Raw genomic sequence first — 21,049 nt, 5'->3', positions numbered from 1 at the left:
TGAAGGAAGGATAAGTTGCTTGAGGAAAAGGACAGGGATGCAAACAGAGAGATAATTGTGGGGTGGGATGCGAAGGGGAACTATTCTAGCTATCAAGGGCCGGTGTATGGTATGGAGTGTAGGGCTGGGCAATACAGTGGTACCTCGGGTTACAGAAGTTTCAGGTTACAGACTCCGCTAACCCAGAAATAGTACCTCGGGTTAAGAACTTTACCTTGGGATGAGAACAGAAATTGTGCGGCAGCAGGAGGCCCCATTAGCTAAAGGGGTACGTCAGGTTAAGAACAGTTTCAGGTTAAAAACGGACCTCCGGAATGAATTAAGTTCTTAACCTGAGGTACCACTGTATATCAATACAGTGGACCGTCCGGATATGAACTTAATTCGTTCCGGAGGTCCGTCCGCAACCTGAAAAGTCCATATTCAGAGGCACCACGTCTGCACATGTGCGCAGCACAATAGAGCACTTCTGTGACACACAAGGCACACAGAGCGCTTCTGCACATGCGCACAGGGTGAAACCCTGAAATATATACTTCCGGGTTTGTCACATTTGCAACCCAAATCCAGAGGGATACATAAGTAGAAGTACAACTGTATATCATCCACAACCACTTTGAAGTCCATATTGTGATACTGATTTCATCGCTTTTGGCCTGGCAATATATCATGCGTCACGATGTGCATGTGTGATGCAAAAAACAGAATGTGGGAAAAACCATGAAGCCACTCAATGCCTCTGCGTAGCTCCATCCTTTTCCCCCCAGACATTGTGATATATTGGTATATTGAGATGTTGAGCTGGTGATATATCACAACGTCGAAACCTGATATCACCCAGCCCTAATGGAGGGTGGAGCTGAAAGACATGCCAGGGAGGCAGGTCAACAGTAGACCTGACGGTGGAAATGTTGCCGGTTGCGGCTTCTGCTATCACTGTGGCATCTTTACCTGACAACCCAGAAGGCACTAAGTAAAGGGAGGACCAGGGCCATACTGGCTGAATTTCATCTATTGATTTAAAGTGATGCAGGTGGCACTGTGGTCTAAACCACTGAGCCTCTTGGGCTTTCCAATCAGAAGGTTGGCAGTTCAAATCCCCATGACAGGGTGAGTGCCCATTGCTCTGTCCCAGCTCCTGCCAACCTAGCAGTTCGAAAGCACACCAGCGCAAGTAGATAAATAGGTACCACGGCGGCAGGAAGGTAAACAGTGTTTCTGTGCACTCTGGTTTCCGTCACAGTGTTCTGTTGCTCCAGAAGTGGTTTAGTTATGCTGACCACACGACCCAGAAAAGGCGAGATGAGCGCCACAATCCCATAGTCGCCTTTGACTGGACCTAACTGTCTGGGGGTCCTTTACCTTCTTTTACCTTTACCTATTGATTTAAAAGGGGATGCAGGTGGGTTAAACCACAGAGCCTAGGACTCTGTGTTCAGAAGGTTGGTGGTTTGAATCCCTGCGATGGGGTGAGCTCCCATTGCTTGGTCCCTGCTCCTGCCAACCTAGCAGTTCGAAAGCACGTCAAAGTGCAAGTAGATAAATAGGTACCACTCCGGCAGGAAGGTAAACGGCGTTTCCGTGTGCTGCTCTGGTTCGCCAGAAGCAGCTTAGTCATGCTGGCCACATGACCCAGAAGCTGTACGCCGCTCCCTCGGCCACTAAAGCGAGATGAGCGCCGCAACCCCAGAGTCGGCCACGACTGGATCTAATGGTCAGGGGTCCCTTTACCTTTACCTTACCAGCTCGAGTGATATATCCGAAACAGCGGAGGGTAGGTTGTGACTGGCACCACAAAAAAACGGTTTGGCCCTATCTGAAAGCGCACCCACCCACCCAAACCAGCTGCTACATTGCGTTTCCTGAGAGAACCCTTTTCCCCCAAACTACAATTCCCAGAGTCCTTTGGTGTGCGTGTGTGGAGGGGGGGAGGCGAGGTTACGACAAGCATAAAACCGATTCAATTTGTAGTGCAGACGCCTCTTGCTGGTCGTTGGACAGCATCCCGCCTCCTCCCATAGTCAGCCAGCCGGCCGGCCGGTCTTCCCCCGTCTTCCCCCTGCTTTGAAGCGCCTCCTCCCCGCCTCGGGTCCCCCCAGGCCGCTCATGCGCGGTCCTCCTCGCAGTCCGCCGAAGCGCCTTCGCAGCCCCTCCGAGGCGCGTCTCTCGACCGGCACTCGCTCCGTGTCAGCGGGCTGGGGAGGAGGAGGAGGAGGAAGAGGAGGAAGTCCTACCCATCTACCCTCCCGCTTGCCGGGGCTGGGGGAGAGTGAGCAGGAGCCGCCGCCGCCGCCTCATCCCTCCGCCACCCGGGCTGCTGCTGCTGCTCCTCCGTCTGCGCGGGCTTCGCCCCTCAAGGCAGACCGAGGCCGAGCCCAGGGCGCAAAGCGAAAGGAAGCGAGCGGAGACGGCGACGCCTCCTTTCCCCCGGCCGCCTGCCTCTTCGCCCGCGTCGGCTTCAGCGCAGCTTCCTCTCCGCCATCCCCGGAGCTGCGGGGAGGGGAGCCGAGACCAAACGCGACAGGACGCCGGTGCAGAAAGGGAGCTAGACAAAGGAGGCTGCCGGAGAGGGAGAGGTGAGTGGCAGGCGGAGAGAGCGAGGCGCCTGGTTAGGGACGCTTCCCCCCCCCTCCCCCGCAAAGCCGGGCGTTCCATTGCTTAGGAGGGTGGTGTCGGAGAGACCAGGTAAGCCCCCCCCCGCCTTCCCCTCCCCTCCCCCGCAATCGCATCCCGCCTATCCAGCCTGCAGCGGCGAGAAGGCACTGATGGAGCGGCGCGCTCGGGCTGCGTAAAGGTGGCGGTGGCGCAGGGCAAGGATCGTGGCTGCAAGAATGCTCAGCCCTTGGCGATATAAGGTGCTCTTCTTGGGAAGCTGGGAGAGGGACGGGGGTGGGTGGGGTTTTTTTCCCTTCCACCTTTGCGTCTCCCCAGCGGTGTGGAGTCCGAGGCCTCCCCATACCCTGGCACCCTCGGCTGCAGCCCTATGATCCATACTGGGGGCTGGGGGTGAAAGTCTGGCTGTTTTGTTTTTTCTCCTAATCCGTCCTCGGCTCCATGGCGCTGCCCTTTCCTTCCCAGGGAAAGGAGGGGTGCCGAATGGGAAATAACATGGCAAGAAGGTGAAGTCTCAAATACCAAACACGCGCACGCCCCGACAAGAATTCAGAGGCAATAGGGGGAAGCGTCAGAAAAAAAGGGAAAGCGTTGGCTGGTTTTTGTGTGCTTTCTGGGGATGGAGCTAGCCAGCCATGCTGGCAGGAGCTGGGTAGGTCTCGCGGTGCCATACCAATCTGCACCTCTGCCATTTTCAGGAAATGATACCCTATCGTGTCTTCTTCGTATATGCAGAGCTTGGAAAGAAAATGATGGTTTTCTATTTTCTCTGAATTCTGCCATTGATGGGCTCAGTAAGTAAAGGGACGAGAGTCTTTGCTCATTCCTCTCCCACTCAAATAGCAGAGCAGAATATGGACAGCATTTATGTGTTGCATTTTCCTTATGGGGTTAAAGCGAGAGAAGGTGCACCCACCCTCCCATTTATTTACAATGTCTCAAGATGCCAGGTTCCTGTTCTTGCAATAATTGCTGCCTGGAAAATCGGGAGCGTGTGATCTTTTAGTAGCCAGTGTGCACTTGACGGAAGTGGACAACATCAACAGTTGCAAATTTTTTAATTGCTGGTTCTGGGTAAAGGTAATAGTCACGAGGGAGAAGGTGGTGTGTACAGGTTGTTCAGTAGCAGTATTTCCTGGACTCAAGGACGAATGGAGGCTTCTTTACTTCTGTAGTTTGTTTGGTGTGCGTTTTTCCTTGGGAGAGAGGGTGTGGTGGCAATGCCTCTGTAATGCAGCACTGCTAAGCAGTGCATGGAAGCAGGAGGCTGCTACTTGTGCATGTGTAGTAGAAACAGATCTTGCAGGGCGGAGGGAAGAGATGTTACCTTAGGCTTAATTTCCGAAGCTCCCACTGTAAAAACAATATACTAAAATAAATGCTTAGAAGAGAGGAAGCTAGCTAACAGTATGTGCTAAACCTCCCCATAAAAATAGATTTGATTATATTATAATATATATATTCCAGTGAATATATATTCAGTGATATTCAACTAATTTTTACCCACTGAAATTAATTAACCCAAGTTAGCCATTTTCATTAATTTCTATGAGCATTTTTACCAGTTGGCTTAAAACTCTCGACATTCAGCAACAGCTCAGTCCCATTCATATTTACTCGGAAGATATCACTGTCTGAGATTCATGAGGCTTCATTCCAGATAAGGCTGTAAGTCATATATCCATTTACCTGGAAGTAATCTCCACTGGGGCTTGCTTTTCAGTAGACACAGAGGTGTCTTTAGGATTTTGGCCTGAATTTATTGAGACTCATTTTGTGTGATGAATTTCCCCATTCACAGATGATTTCTCCAAGCTGCTGCAAAATGCATGGATCCTAGCTCCAGAGTGGCCAATCTGATGTAAATTAAAGGGCGATGCATGCTTTGAAGTGAATATGCTTTCAAATCAAATCCTGCCTTTTCTTAAAGAGATGCGGTTTAAATACAATGGCATAGGCATATCTACAGATAATGGAAATGTACCTGTTACTCTGAACTGAAACCTAACCTAGAAGCAGTGGCTGTGATGATGCTAAGCTAGATCTTTCTAAATGAGTTCATGTTTTAAGGATACTTTAAAAAATAATAATGAAGGAAACTAAGTAGTTTGGAATATTTTGATTATATTGATTTTCAAGATTCATTCCCAGATCATGTTTATATATGGATTCATATTGTTTATGACACAGGTATATTTGGACATGAACATGACTGTACAAGTTTGTGTTCTTCTTTCTCTCTTTGACCAGTATACTCATTATTTATTATTTACTGTATTGTACTTAAGCCCCATTCTTGCCCTCCACCAAGGAATTCAAGGCAGCAGACATGGTTCTCTCCTTTCTCATTCAATCCCCAGGTGTAACAACCCTATTAGATTAGTTAGGATGAGCAGCAGTTAATGACCCAAGTTTACCCAGTGAGCATCATGTCTGAGCAAGGATTTGAACCTACATATCCTAGTCTGACACGCTAACCATTATACCACATTGGTTCCCATTGGGTAGACATTTCCAGCACTTGTATTGGGCAGAATGAAGGGAATACGCTGGTGTGGCCATTCTCATGTTCTGCCTGGACACTGAGGTCTAGTGCCGAGGGCCTTCTGGCGGTTCCCTCACTGCAAGAAGTGAGGTTACAGGGAAGCAGGCAGAGGGCCTTCTCGGTAGTGGCACCCACCCTGTGGACCGCCCTCCCACCAGGTGTCAAAGAAAAATAACTACCAAACTTTTAGAAGACATCTGAAGGCAGCCCTGTTTAGGGAAGCTTTTAATGTTTAATAGGTTATTGTATTTTAGTGTTTTGTTGGAAGCCGCCCAGAGTGGCTGGGGGGACATAAATAATAAATTATTATTATATTATTATTATTATATTTGGCCTGGGCAAAAAGAAAACCTGGGAATCACTTTGGTTTGTGGTAACTCATTGGCTGGCAACAATGTTATGTTGGAGCTGTAACAAGGCACTTTAAAGTTTCTTACAGCTACAATGTGATGACTGTTAAAGTTTACTCTTGCCTATAGTGAGACAGAGGGAGAGAAAGGAAGGACACAAGAGAGGCAGAAAGACCTTCCCTGTCTAATGTAATTTATTTTTAAAAAATTTGATTTTAACTATTATGTATTTGTTGTTGTTCTTATGCAAGTGACTCTGTCAGGTCTTCAGCTTGCCATTTTGGGTGAGTCATTTCCAGTTGTGTCCTCTTTTCACCTCTCTGGCCCCATGCTTTGTATAAAACTGCTACGCTGCATCTATTGCTGACATGGAAATATAAACCTGCGCTTTTTTCTGGTGGTGTTACATCCTGGTTTCCCTCATGAAAGGGCAAATCTGCCCCCCACCCTAGCTATAACGCTGCGTTGATTTAGGAGTCACGCCCCCATCCTAAATGTCTGTTTTGTCAACTGTGCTCTCTTTCAGTAGCTCAGCTGATATAGTGTAGAATGTTAATCACTAACCATCGGTTCTGGTTTGATTTCAGCTCAGAAAACGAGATGTTTTATCCTCCTGTTTTCACACAGCCCTCTCACCTCTAGCCAGAGCTTTCCCAACAAAATAGAATCATAGAACTGGAGAGTTGGAAGGGACCTTGACAGTCATCTAGGCCAGTGTTTCCCAACCTTGGGCCTCCAGCTGTTTTTGGACTACAACTCCCATCATCCCTAGCTAGCAAGACCAGTGGTCAGGGATGATGGGAATTGTAGTTCAAAAACAGCTGGAGGCCCAAGGTTGGGAAACACTGATCTAGGTGATAGCTGTCAACATTTCCCTTTTTAAAAGGGAAATTCCCTTATTCCGAATAGGATTCCTCGCAAGAAAAGGGAAAAGTTGACAGCTATGATCTAGGCCAACGCCCTGCAATGCAGGAAACTTTTGCCCAAACCCACAATCCTGAGTTTAGGAGTCCCATGCTCTACTGATTGAGCTATCCCAGCTCCTAATAATTCACCTCTCTAGTCATTCAGGCCACATTAAAATCCCAGTAAAGGTAAAGGTAAAGGTACCCCTGCCCGTTCGGGCCAGTCTTGCCAGACTCTAGGGTTGTGCGCTCATCTCACTCTACAGGCCGGGAGCCAGCGCTGTCCGCAGACACTTCCGGGTCACGTGGCCAGTGTGACAAGCTGCATCTGGCGAGCCAGCGCAGCACACGGAACGCCGTTTACCTTCCCGCTGGTAAGCGGTCCCTATTTATCTACTTGCACCCGGAGGTGCTTTTGAACTGCTAGGTTGGCAGGCGCTGGGACCGAACGGCGGGAGCGCACCCCGTCGCGGGGATTCGAACCGCCGACCTTGCGATCGGCAAGTCCTAGGCACTGAGGTTTTACCCACAGCGCCACCCGCATCCCCATTAAAATCCCAGGCTATCCTTAAATCCCTACACTGGTTTGCTATCTATGGGCATCCATAGCCCCCCTGAATGAATCATAACCCCCTAGATTGCCAGCTTTCACCTAATAAAAAAGAGTATGTTTTTAAGGATTTGTGGAATCTGTAGATTTGAAGAGCCTGAGCTATGGGTTAATTGTACAGGTACTGTTTTTCTCACTTTTGTGCGTGAGATACTGCTTTGTAGAAAAATTCCTGGGAATGCCCTTGTTCCTGGATGCAGCATAAAGTTTATGCCATAAACTCTTCCTCCTAACCCTTAAACCCTTCTCTTGCCTTGCGCCTCTTAGCACTCTGCTCATATCCCAAAATATTCCTGCTCTGTGGCTTTCACTTTTCCAGATCCACCCCCCTCGCCTGCCCAAAGATCTCCAGCTCCCTTAAATATTTTTTGCCCTTTCCTCACCACTTCCCACTTACATGTGGACCCCTCTTGCAGAGCACTTATGGTACCACCTCTCCTTAAAGCTACCTTTTCTGTGAAGCCCTTGGCACGACCTCTTAGTCATCTCCTAGTGAAAGTAAACATAAATACATGTACTAGAAATGGGGAAATGTGGCAATTTCGTTTCTTGTTTCGTTTTTCCAATCTTAAATCAGTTCTCCACATTTCTATATCTGTTTACAGTTCTTTTTAAAAAAAATCCTCATAAAAATCAACCAGCATCTTACTGTGAATTTCTCCCAATACACATGTTTTTGTGTGCAGTTTCTCTAATGTGCATGTTTTTGCAAAGGCAGTGTCCCTTAGCACAATGCATTTTGTATATTGTTATCACTCATATATTCCTTCTATGCCCACCTTGGCCTAATATGTGCATTTTTTTTGGTACACATTACATGGCTGAAGAACTACACTACAAAATTGAAAGTGTGCATTTCAAGGAATGGTTGTGTATTGCTTTGGAAAGTGCACATTTTATGCTTTGAACTGCCCTGAAATCTACATATTAAACAAACAAATTAATTAATTATTTGGTAGGTTCAGATTCTCCTCCCCCCACCCTATTTCTACACATGTAACTAAAAACACATTTTTCATTTCCGTTCATTGCTTACTTTCCATTTCCTCCATTACTCACCTGTAGCAAATCTTAGATTGGAAGCTCCTTGGGTCAGGGACCTTTCTTTTGGCTCTTGTTCTGCAAAGTGCCGTGCACATTGTTGGCATGGTATACTAATACTATTAACAGGATGAGGCCATAAAGTTTCTTCTTGGACAATTTTCCCCATTCAGTTTCCATTCACTTAATGGAGTTATGTAGGCCGATCAATATTTGATACCTGCCCAGATATCCATAATGTCTTGTTTAATTTTTTATTATGTAAACCCTTTTGGTTTGTTTGAGTCACCTTATTTTCAGCTGTTCTCTTCAGTGCAGTCAAAAGTAAGCCTTCTCAAAAGTAAGCCTTACTGACTTTGTTAGAACTGACTCCAAAGTAAGTGGGTTTAGGATCGTGGCCTTAGCTATTATTGAAAGCCTCTCTCATACTGTATTTTCCCCATGTCTCAATTATTTTAGAGCCTTGCGTTTTGCTCTGTGTCTTCTTGTTTCTTGGGTTTACACTGACATTTCCTTCTTTGTCCATGCATGCGGCGTTAGAGATAAGTATTGGGAGGGTGATAAGGCCTTAAGTCATTAAATGCTTCCACAACTGAGGAGTCTTGTCAGTTTTCCTAGTCATTTAAGTCATTTTATGTGTTCCTTGGATGCAGAGTGGTATATAAATTTAATTAATAAATAATAATAATAATAATAATAATAATAATAGGTACGCGGGTGGCATTGTGGGTTAAACCACAGAGCCTAGGACTTGCCGATCAGAAGGTCAGCGGTTTGAATCCCCGCGACAGGGTGAGCTTGGTCCCTGCTCCTGCCAACCTAGCTGTTCGAAAGCACGTCAAAGTGCAAGTAGATAAATAGGTACCGCTCTGGCGGGAAGGTAAACGGCATTTCCGTGCACTGCTCTGGTTCACCAGAGGTGGCTTGGTCACGCTGGCCACATGACCCGGAAGCCAATAAAGCGAGATGAGCGCCGTAACCTCGGATTCAGTCACTACTGGACCTAATGGTCAGGGGTCCCTTTACCTTTACCTTAATAATAATAATATTTTTTCACTACAATTTAAAGTATGTAAATAAATACTTTTGGGACTGGGTCCTTATATATATATCAGTAGGTTGTCTCCTTAATTGACAAGCATTAGATTCTCTGCTGGCAGCAATTATCTGTGTTGACTTCACTGCCAGAGCGGGGAGACCATAGTCCTCCAGATACTGCTAAACTAAAACTCCAGTAATCTCTGACCATTGCCCATGCAAACTTGGACTGATGGGAGTTAGAGTCCAGTAGCACTGGGCTCCCCACTTTTGAGGGCCATGGATCCCCTACTCTTTCTTTGCCCTCATAAAACTTTCTTATGCCCTAAATGGCCTCGGTCCAGTATACCTGAAGGAGCGTCTCCCAGTGGCGTAGCGTGGGGGGTGCAGGGGGGGCCAGGTGCAATATCTAGGGTTAGGGCAAATCCACAGGTTAGGGGGCGCAAATCCACGGGTTAGGGGGCGCAAATCCACGGGTTAGGGGGGGGCAAATTACTTGCCTTGCCCCGGGTGCTGACAACCCACGCTACGCCACTGGCGTCTCCACCCCCATCGTTCTGCCCGGACACTGAGTACCAGCACCGAGGGCCTTCTGGTGGTTCCCTCACTGTGAGAAGCCAAGTTACAGGGAACCAGGCAGAGGGCCTTCTCGATAGTGGCGCCCGCCCTGTGGAACGCCCTCCCACCAGATGTCAAAGAGAAAAATAACCACCAAACTTTTAGAAGACATCTAAAGGCAGCCCTGTTTAGGGAAGCTTTTAATGTTTAATAGGTTATTGTATTTTAGTGTTTTCTTGGAAGCCGCCCAGAGTGGCTGGGGAAACCCAGCCAGATGGGCGGAGTATAAATAAATTATTATTATTATAGCATAATCCTATGCATGTTTGCTCAGAGGTGGGCCCTGCCGGGTTCAGTGAGGCTTACTTCCAAGTGGATATGCTTAGGATTGCAGCCTTTAAGCCCTTTTGCAGTTAGACAACTCTGCCCACTTCATAACTGGCTTGCAGCTTGAACTGCTACTAATTCTGGTTTCAGAAATCCCCAATAGTAGTTCCGTGATGGTAATTTGCATTGCCATTACAGAATGCAGCAACTTCCATATTGTTCTTGAAAGGGAGTAGAGAACAGCCAATTCTTGGCGTAGAAAGAGAGAAATCGTAGTAAACAGATAATAATTCCATCTGGAAAAGTATAGAAGATACTAGTTACCTGTGGGAAGAGAATCTGTCTGCTCTCAAAACAATACTAAATGTGAATGCGCCTTCTGAAATCCTGGCCCTCTGCTAAGGAATAACTTTGTCAGCTTCACAAGGTTTTTGTTGCAACCAGTGCTGGCAATCCCTTATGCCCAGTGCTTGTTTTCTAAAAAAAATGTTTAGGGGTACTCTCATTTTGACTCAAGAAAACCACCATTTTATAGTTCAAATTGGGAAAAATAATACAGTAAAAGGACAAAAGTACAAAGATTCACAAAACGTTTAGGGCAGGCATAGGCAAACTTGGCCCTCCAGATGTTTTGGGACTACAACTCCCATGATCCCTAGCTAACAGGACCAGTGGTCAGGGTTGATGGGAATTGTAGTCCCAAAACATCTGGTGGGCTGAGTTTGCCTATGCCTGGTTTAGGGGTATGTGTACCTCTGTGGGCCCCCCCAGAAAATAAACACTGCTTACGCCAAATGTGTGTGTGAATCCTATTTGTGTGGCAAGAAAACCCAAATGCATTTTCCATAGCTTCTTAGTTTGCCTGAGCTGTTTGCAACACAATACCAATATTGAATTCTGTCGCAAGGACTTGTGGGGACAGAAATATGTGCTTGTCCAGGAAATCTAGCTCCCTCCCCCCCCCTTTAAAAACTTGGGTCAGACTTTCTTTTTGAGGCTTCTGTTGATATTGTCTACATACCCTCAAACTTCTCTTCACAGCCAAGGTGGTCTAGAAACTTAGGGAATGGCAACAGTTGTCTATTTTGGTAGATTTAATAAGCTTGAGTAGCTGGGCACAGGATTTCTGCCTTTAAAAGGAGAACAAAGAGAACGGGGGTTCTTGGGTCACTGCATATCTGTATCAGATGTCCGAAATCCAGTGCAAGCAACTTTGCTCTGGTACAAAGACTTATAAGCAGTTCCATACCAAATCCCTGCAGCAAGATAAAGCAATCTGCCCAGTGGCCTTTCAGTAACGCTGACCCCCATATTGCTCGCCAGAGCTCTCCTGCAGCCTGAACTGCCATTATATGAGGAGCAAAGGCTCCTCATGCCTTGTCAGGACAGAAAGACAGTTTTTTCAGCATCTTGTCATGGTATTCCTTGCCTGTGACAAGGGGGAGAAAATTTGACTGAATTCAGCAGAGAGGGAAGGGCAGTAACTAAAAGGCAAATGCAGTAACAGTGTTCAGACTCAGAGGCCTGCTCAGAGTAGCATTAATTCAGATTCATTCGTTTCAGTGGGTCAGCTTTGAGTTGGGCATAGCCAAAAGCGACCCAGTGTTGCAATCGGAGTAGACCTATTAAAATCAGTGCTGTCTATTTCCCTGTTGTATCTCTTCAGGGTGCCATGCAATCTTTCTTACGGCACAATTTTTTTTAAAGAGAAATGGTTTTGCAGCAAAGTGTAAGAAAAATAACATGTTGACGTGGTACAAATCGGTATAATTAGCATTTTCATGAGTGAATGCCATATTGTCCCCTAGAAGCATGTAATGGAAAATGGATTGCGGACATAAAATCAATTAACCTCTGCCTTGTAAATAAACCACTAATTGTGACCGAGGCTACTGGTTGTCACTCTTGTTGATAGTGTTTGGCTTTATTTTTTAAAAATATATGATTTCCACCCTGCTTCATCCTTCCCTTCCTTGGTTTGTTGTTGTTCGAATCCCAAATCAAGGATGACTTTATTTAATTGTTTGGAAGCTGGATCAATAATGTGGCGTCTTTACTATATTAAGCTTATTTGTATTAGAATTTTAAATGAGATTTGCATTGACATTTTAAGCGGTTCTGGTCTCCTTTCTTTAGAGGTGATTAACACATCAGGGTTAGAAATGAAGTATGAGGTTGATGCCTTACTGATACGCCTTAAATAAAACAATCTCTTGGATGTTGATGTGCCCTAGAATTAGTTTTGGTTGTTTAATGGCAGCTTACTACTTCAATTTGTGCCATATTTATTTTGAGATGGATTTGGGACCACCATGGTGGCTAATAATAATAATAATAAATTTATATGCCACCCATCTGACTGTGTTGCCCCAGCCACTCAACCAAAGTGGCTTGCGATAGAGAGAATATATACAAATTGAATATTGGCTGTTTGCCAGATATAAAAACTTACAATGTCTGGACCACTTCTGAAGTTGGTTCCCAGTTTCATGCTGAATCTTTGTATCAGTAGGAAAACTTTCCTTACAGGGCTTGTTCAGGGCTTTGAATAAGTGGCCACATCCCTGCTTACTTCTGCTGTTCACTGGAAAATGTGCTGCCTGCCACCAAGTAATTGTGAATGTGCTTGGGACAGCCTGTGTTTCTCCCATGCTGCTACATCTTCAGGCTGCTCCATGCAGACAGACTTTCAAATGTGTGAACCGGTCCAGCATCATGCTAGTTAAGTGAAAACTTAGAAGGGTAGTTGATGATATAGGGGGATTTAGAATATGAATTAATTCATTAATTGCATCATGCTGATCAACTTTACATTGTGTATACGTAGCTACTGCATCCAACTGACACTCTGTACTCTGGCAAGTGGGTTATGTTATCTTAAACGTCCGCTTTTAAAACTTGATGTGTCATAGGCTGTCCAAGTTGACATGGGAGGCGCTGTGGTCTAAAGCACTGAGCCTCTTGGGCAGGGGTCAGCAAACCTTTCCAGCAGGGGGCCAGTCCACTGTCCCTCAGACCTTGTGGGGGGGCTTGACTATATTTTTTTTGGGGGGGGGGGGGATGAACGAATTCCTATGCCCCACAAATAACCCAGAGATGCATTTTAAATAAAAGGACACATTCTACTCATGTAAAAACACACTGATTCCCAGACCATCCGCGGGTCGGATTTAGAAGCCGATTGGGCCGGATCAGGCCCCTGGGCCTTAGTTTGCCTACCCATGCTCTTGGGCTTGCTGATCAGAAGTTCGGCGGTATGAATCCCCGCGACGGAGTGAGCTCCCATTGCTCTGTCCCAGCTCCTGCCATCTAGCAGTTTGAAAGCATACCAGTGCAAGTAGATAAATAAGTACCACTGTAGTGGGAAGGTAAACAGCGGTTCCATGTGCTCTGGTTTCCATCACGGTGTCCTGTTGCGCCAGAAGTGGTTTAGTCCTGCTGGCCTCATGGTGTGTCAGTGGACAAAGCTGTCTGTGGACAAACGCTGGCTCCCTTGACCTGAAAGCAGGATGAGCACCACAACCCCCCGTGGTCATCTTTGACTGGACTTAACCATCCAGGCGTCCTTTACCTTTTACCTTTATGCCTATGATCTTGTCTGTCTGCTTAATGCATCTGATGAAGTAAGCTATTGACCAGCAAAAACTCAGCCCACATATAAACCAGTTAGCCTCAAAGGTGCCACAACATTTTAATTATATATTTGTCATCTTGCTGCTACAGACTTAATGTGGCTCTTTTTCTTGAACAGTTAGCTTAAGTGGTTCCTTAGATGTCAAGATGATTGATTTTTGCTTGCTCCAAATCTTATCTAATGTATCTTCACAGTAGAGTACTTGTACAATAGTAGTACTTTATGACACAAGTAGGGATAAAATATTTAATTCTCTGCAACTATTTTCGGGCAGAACAATGAGCCATTTGTTCTCTCTCTGTATAAAACAGGATCCAGAGACAGCAAGCCATTTGTTTGCAGAATAACTAGAGGTCACACGTGGCTTCTAAACATACTAATGTATTATAAGGTTATAATTAATTGTGTAATTCTTGCTTGCAGATGAATTTCTCTCTTCCACTCTTCCTCTCAGGTTCAGTTTTCATAGCAACTCAAATCTGTGAAGTACATAATTCTTCAGATAGGGAGATTGTGGTGTTAGGCAGGTAGTATTTCATATTCTTCTGCATCCATTTTAATATAGGTATATGCCATGGCATATGTATATATTGAATGAAATAAGAAATAAGAAAATATTTAGCAAAACCCTTCCACCGATGTTTAGAAAACTGTTGTATAAAAACAAACTTGCGTGTGTGTGTCCCCCCCCCTTTCTTTCAATCGAGTACAATAATCTTTTGTACTTGTTTAGACAGCTTTGAAAACTAGCTTGTTCATAAGAATGTTGATGTTGTCGATCTTCATTAGTTGTAGAACGTTTTACTTTTTGTTTTACGGAAGGGGAGACATTATCTGACCCATAAGCCTTTGTCCCCTGTATTACCTTACAAAATCATGATTGATTGATTTATATATACCGTAACCTTTACATTAGTGACAACCAGGTAGATTGAGATCTGCTGCAAAGGCTTCTGTCCTCTGATACTTAACCGGTGCTAAGTGAACTTTAAAAGAAAATAAACCTCTGGGTAGACTTACCTTCTGCTGATTACTTCTGTCAGCTTTCACGTTCCTCACCTAAAATAGTATTAGTCTGATGCCTTTTACTTAGATAAGGAAAACTGTTGACTAAATAAACACTTTGCTACTTTCCCTCCAAAATATATTTACAGTACTGTAGACTTGAAGCTAAAATGACCAAATCTTAAGAGTGCTTTATTTTGTCTCGTTTTTAAAAGTTTATTCCATCGCTGAATTTGGATTCCCAGAAGTTAGAATGCAGTTACTAACTCTCTGAAAGGAACTTGATATTAAGCTGTTTACAAGGTACGTTCATGAGAATTGTGTAGTTCACATTCCCCTTTCCGTGTCTAAGGAGATTTCATGATCCATGATGCCAGAAGGAATTTTGGTACAACAGTGGCAATTTGTCTAACCACTGTGGTTGTAGATGCTTATGCAAAACACAGTGGTCAGAGACTTTCATTTGCTTCCATGCCTTATGCTTGGGAATGCATTAAGTACTGTGCATTAATCATATCAAGTGATGATTTCCCCCTAATTCCCTTGCAATCTCTTGTGTGCCCGTCTTCATCCTCATGCAATTGCATGAAGCCACTGTGGTTCAAATGATGATTCTTTGCTTTTACAAATTGTTTGCAGAACCAGTTTACCATGTGGTCATTCAAAAATATAGTAAGGCAACTTTGTAAAGATACAACTAACATTCAAAAACCATCTGCAGATTTCTTTTTCTCTGGTGAATAAGAGATTTGTCCCAGTAGGGTGCATACTCAGGTGTTGCGCTTAGTAGATCCTGTGGGAACGCTTGAGGACAGAACAGTAGAGACATTGACATTTAAGACTAGAATGGAAAGTTTAAACATAATTATTTGTTTAGGTTGCCTAATGTAAGTTATGTAATTGCATGTAGGTATAATGTTTGGAAAACTACTAGTTGCGTTACTCAAAGCATTCATTATTCTCTCTGCCCAAGTACAGTACTTTGAAATTAAAGATCTCTATAGAGAAGACATTAAGTCTCCTACACCCAAAATATAATGTTGCTGGGCAAAGGACCTTTTTAACCGCATGTACTGGAATGTTGTAACTTCTAGGGAAACATCTCCATTAGTATCAAAAATGATTATGTGTTAGTGCAAAAGTTCAGGGGATGCACACCTGATCTGACTTTGTGTCTGGTCTGGAATACTTTGTTGTGTCTGTTGTATATTATTTTAACAAACTGTGGGTTTTTAAAATAAAAAATATGCCTCTTGTCCTGTCTGAAATAACGGACCTTTTCCCCAACCCCCATGTATGCCTTTTCCTCACCATAATTCAAGGTAAGGTGGTATTGTGGGCAGTGCCTTCTGGGGAAGGGCACTACAACTTATTTTCCTCCCCCTTGCTCCTGCTCTCAAGTTAGGGTGTGTGTGCCAGGGAGAGAGGTCTATTGGAAAAGAGAGTTTTTAGAAGGACTGGATTCAAGTTCCACTTGCGTTATTAATTCACTGTGTGGGCAAGTCGCTCTCTCTGAGTTTCAATTCCCCACAAACAAAATCATGTCCTCATTGGGATGTTGCGAGAGCTAAGTACAATAAAGGCTGTGAGGTTCTTTGCAAAAAGAAAAGTTCCATGTATATGTTAAAAAAGAAAGAAAAGAGGTAAAGGACCCCTGGACGGTTAAGTTATTAAAAAACCACGCCCTAGCTCAATACTTTCTGCAGTACTTACACTGACAGCGACATCACAATGTCTTCAGAAAAGGCCTTCCTCAGCTTGCCTCCTTCAGATTATTTGAAGCAGGGATGCCACAAATAGACATTCTTGCTAAGCTTCTCCTGCTGTTTGTGCTTTGGCCAAAGATAAAGTTAAAGGACCCCTGGATGGTTAAGTGCAGTTGAAATTGACTATGGGGTCTGGCACTCATCTCTGCTTTCAGGCCGAGAAAGCTAGTGTTTGTTCACAGGGAGCTTTCCGGGTTATGTGGCCAGCAGGACTAAACTGCTTCTGGCATGACGGGACACCGTGACAGAAACCAGGGCACACGGAAACACCATTTACCTTCCTGCCGCAGCGGTACCTATTTATCTACTCGCACTAGTGTGCTTTCAAAGTGCTAGGTTGGCAGGAGCTGGGACACAACATCGGGAGCTCACCCTGTTGCGGGGATTTGATCCGCCAACCTTCTTTCTGATTGGCAAGCCCAAGTGGCTCAGTGGTTTAGACCAGTGTTTCCCAACCTTGGGCCTCCAGCTGTTTTTGGACTACAACTCCCATCATCCCTAGCTAGCAAGACCAGTGGTCAGGGATGATGGGAATTGTAGTTCAAAAACAGCTGGAGGCCCAAGGTTGGGAAACACTGGTTTAGACCACAGCGCTAGCCACATCCCAAATAAACAAGCACACAATCACTGATAGGTCCACCTGACATTGTGAGGCTCAAAGCAATGAAGATGATGCCTCCCCAGCTGTTGCCATTGGCTGTGGGTTTATTGTGATGTCACAAAAGCACTTGGCAACAGAGTGGATATAAAGGCAGGCCAAGGGGAAAGCCCTTTATTATTTCCAGCAGGACACACCTGGCAATGGATGGGACATTCAGCACTGCCCAGGTTTCTTCCACTTGGAGGAGGCAAACTGGTGAATGGAAGGAGGCAATCCTCTGGCAGTGGGATGCTAGGGAGCAATAATAAGGCAGGTTTGCTTGCTCAGAGGCTGCTGGTATCTGTGATTGGAAGCTGGCGAACGTCTCATGATGGACCTAACAGAAGCTTCTGGCACAATGGAACACCATGACAGAAACCAGAGTGCATGGAAACACAGTTTCCCTTTCCGTTGCAGAGGTATCTATTTATCTACTTGCACTGATGTGCTTTTGAACTGCTGGGTTGGCAGGAGCAGGGACAGAGCAACAGGAGCTCACCCCATCGCGTGGATTTGAACTGCCAACCTTCCAATTGGCAAGCCCAAGAGGCTCAGTGGTTTATACAGCACCATCTGCATCCCTTTACCTTTGCCATGTGTATGATAAATTCCACAGAGGTGATGGCAATAAGTAGCTTGTAGCTTGCTAGACCCATTGTTCAGGTTCTATGGCTCCCAGTAAGTCCATGTAGGTAAGTGAGAGAGGGTGTTTTTGGGTTTGTTTGTTTTTTGGAACATTACTAGCTTATTTTTCATTTATTGTGCCCATGGGTCTAGAGCAGGGGTGGCTAACCCTTTTTTTTTTGGCCCAGCCACATTGAGGGTTGATTACCCCTCTGAGGACTGCATGCCATCATTTGTGCCTGCATGTCATACATGTGCAAACTGATGCAGTAACATGCATAACACTCACTCTAGCAAGCACGCTATCTCCCCCTACCCCAACAATGCCATGCAGAGGAAAAGCACAGCAGATTTGCTCTCTAGGGTACTGCTGAGATCATCATCATCATTATTAATTGAATTTATTTACTGCCCTATACCTGCAGGTCTCAGGGTAGTTTACAGAATAAAATCATAATATAAGACTGCAAAATCCATAATCAAAATAATAATAACAACCCAATAACCCACTCCCCCCAAAACCCCACATTTTAAAAGGGCATAGGATGTCAATCAGATCAACCAAAGGCCTGGTTAAAAAGGAACATTTTTGCTTGGCGTCTAAAGGTGTATAATGAAGGTGCCAGGTCAACCTTCCAGGGGAGAGAATTCCACAGACGGGGGGCCACTGCAGAAAAGTCCCCGTTTTCATGTTGTCATCTTCTGAACCTCTTGAGGAGCAGGCATGCAAAGAAGGGCCTTAGAAGGTGATCTCAGCTGCCGTGTGGAAGAAAAAAACAGCTCCAGTTGGCAGTCATTGATGGCTGCCAAAAAAGATATAGTGGCTTTCAATTGTCTTTGATAGCAGGAGCTTTGACTGCTTTCAGTAATAATTGTGACTCTCTTTAGAAGTCAGCCACAGAAATTCACGTGGAAGCAAAGACACAGTCTTCTTGTGAACACGGTCACAAGAAGCAGTTTTGGGGTGCAGTTTGGACAGTAAAATATCCCAGGACCAGAGCAGACACAGCAGACAGCACTGAAACTATATGGTCAGTGCTAAAATGAATCAAGTCTCTCTAGCAGGAAGCTACAAGCATTTTACACCTGTTGCTTGAGATTTGGAACATGGCCTATCTCATAATAGCCAAAATTGCAGTGCTCAGCAAGCACACGGTCATTTCTATTCCTGAACCAGCTTCTGGGGAGAAGAAGTGAGACCTACAGTGACAGTCACGAAGTTATCTACACATGCAAAATGCAGCTGTGTTTACAACTGTCTGATTACGCAGGTAGAGGGCTAAATTGCAAGCCAATTACAATAATAAATACAAAGTGTTATAATAAGAATAATAATAATAAATTTTATTTATATCCCGTCCTCCTCAGCCGAAGCCGGGCTCAGGGCGGCTAACAACAATCAAATAATCCCACATTCTAAAAACATTTCATTATAAAAATTAATTAAAATCAAATTGATGGCAACAGTTAAGCAAAGTTCTGTGCCGATTGCCAGAGGAGGGAGTCAGGCTGCGCCCTGACCAAAGGCCTGATGGAACAGCTCTGTCTTGCAGGCCCTGTGGAAAGATGTCGAGTCCCGCAGGGCCCTAGTCTCTTGTGACAGAGTGTTCCACCAGATTGGAGCCGCAGCCGAGAAAGCCTTGGCTCTAGTTGAGGCCAGCCTAACCTCTCTGTGGCCTGGGACCTTCAGGATGTTTTATAAATTGCATTTGGATAGCATAGCTCTTCAGTGTCTCAGATATGGACTAGGTTTGTGGGTGTGTTTTAAAAATCTCATTTTATACAATAAGGCACTTAATTTTGTGATTGAAAACCAGCTGCAGCTTTTCTCTTCGGTAAGAAAAGTGTTTGTTTGTGCATGCCACTTCATATTTACTTCAGCAATGTATCTGATACCGGATGTATCTGAATTTTGTGTGTACGTGTGAAACTTAAACGTAGCACCTGGAAGATATTGGTTGTACTCTTTTAGTTGCAATGTGAATTAACTGAGTTTCATTCATGCCATGGGGAGAGGCATAACTTTTAAGGGACTTCTATAATTCTCACTCCTGCCTGTTTTCATAACGTTCAGAGCTAGTCAGAATAGTTATCTCAGCCCGTGGAATTTGTGGAAGTCACTTTCATTTAGATAATGTGCTGTGAGGTTTTTTTATTTAATTTGGCACTTCTTGTCAAAGCACTTCTGAGCCCGAGTCCATGTGGGACAATCAAGTTTAATAGCACTTCTCATGATAGAGGTTCTGGCAAAGTTTAGTTTAAAACCTGCAATTCATCACTTGCAAATTATGCTTACACTGACTTTGGAAAGCAAAGGTCAGCTTCGTGCATTTTTGTACCCACAAGCACAGTTCTGCATTATGAGGACTCCTTGGGGGACGTTACTGCGTTTGTCTTTAGGGGCCACAGGCCTCGCGTACGCTCACCTCAATTGACCTCTCATCTATTCCCCCTACTCCAAAAATAAAAATAAAAATTGAACAATGTGACAGATTAGATATGCCTAGCCAGTACTCGCGTATGGCAAGCAATGTAAGTTTTATCGAGGCTTCTCTTTGTGATTGGAAAGTGTCTTCGGGGAAAAAACAAGCATCTTTCCCTATGAGGCAGTGCTTTCCAAACTTGGGTCTCCAGCTGCTTTTGGACTACAATTCCCATCAATCCTAGCCACTGGTCTTGCTAGCTAGGAATGATGGGAGTCGTAGTCCAAAAACAACTGGAGGTCCAAGTTTGGGAAACACTATTTCTGAGGCAATCCACGGTGAATTGGGGGAGCCAGCTGTGGAGATAGCTACTGCTTGTGTGGGCTGTGCTGAAATTGTTGACATCTCTTGGTTGTGGTGGCGCTGTGGTCTAAACCACTGAGCCTCTTGGGCTTGCCGATCAAAAGGTCAGCAGTTTGAATCCCCGCAACAGAGTGAGCTCCCGTTGCTCTGTCCCAGCTCCTGCCAAACTAGCAGTTTGAAAGCACACTAGTGCAAGTAGATAAATAGGTATAGCTGTGGCAGGAAGGTAAACAGTGTTTCCATGTGCTCTGGTTTCCATCACGGTGTCCAGTTGTGCCTGAAGCGGTTTAGTCCTGCTGGCCACATAACCCGGAAAGCTGTCTGTGGACAAACGCCAGCTCCCTTAGCCTGAAAGCGAGAGGAGTGTTGCAACCCCATAGTCGCCTTTGACTGGACTTAACTGTCCAGGGGTCCTTTACCTTTACATTTTTACCAGTGTTGAAGGAAGAGTTGTCTTAGTAATAGCTATGTAGTGGCTTGAAAAATGCATATTATGCTGTTTGGAAGTATTTGTCATTGCTGTTGAACAGTTATGTTTGCAAAACAGGTTCTGTTTACCTTCCTTAAGCCCTCCAGGTGATTTAGCCTACAGCTCCTATCAGCTTCA

At 45.0% G+C, this 21,049-nt stretch overlaps 1 protein-coding gene across 8 annotated transcripts in view; it reads left to right on the top strand.

The window, feature by feature from the left end:
- The first annotated feature begins 1,992 nt into the window (after positions 1–1,992).
- The window catches only part of CDC42SE2 (CDC42 small effector 2), a 101,083-nt gene continuing 82,026 nt past the window's right edge, over positions 1,993–21,049 (top strand). For 2 of the 8 annotated variants that reach the window (XM_077936076.1, XM_028748077.2), the window contains exon 1: positions 2,721–2,855. Coding sequence is in view for 2 of the 8 variants with exons in the window: in XM_028748072.2 (XP_028603905.2) it covers positions 2,107–2,576 (470 nt within the window). In the remaining 6 variants the exon portion in view is untranslated. Of the gene's footprint in view, positions 2,686–2,713; positions 2,856–3,179; positions 3,408–21,049 lie in introns of those variants that run through there. The other 6 variants (XM_028748072.2, XM_077936074.1, XM_028748080.2 and 3 more) reach the window with 6 other exon arrangements.

Source organism: Podarcis muralis, chromosome 11 (genome assembly GCF_964188315.1).
Source record: "Podarcis muralis chromosome 11, rPodMur119.hap1.1, whole genome shotgun sequence".
In the NCBI taxonomy this organism is placed as follows: Eukaryota; Metazoa; Chordata; class Lepidosauria; order Squamata; family Lacertidae; genus Podarcis; species Podarcis muralis.
Note: the sequence above shows the minus strand (reverse complement) of the source record. Positions and strands in the feature narration are given on the sequence as shown.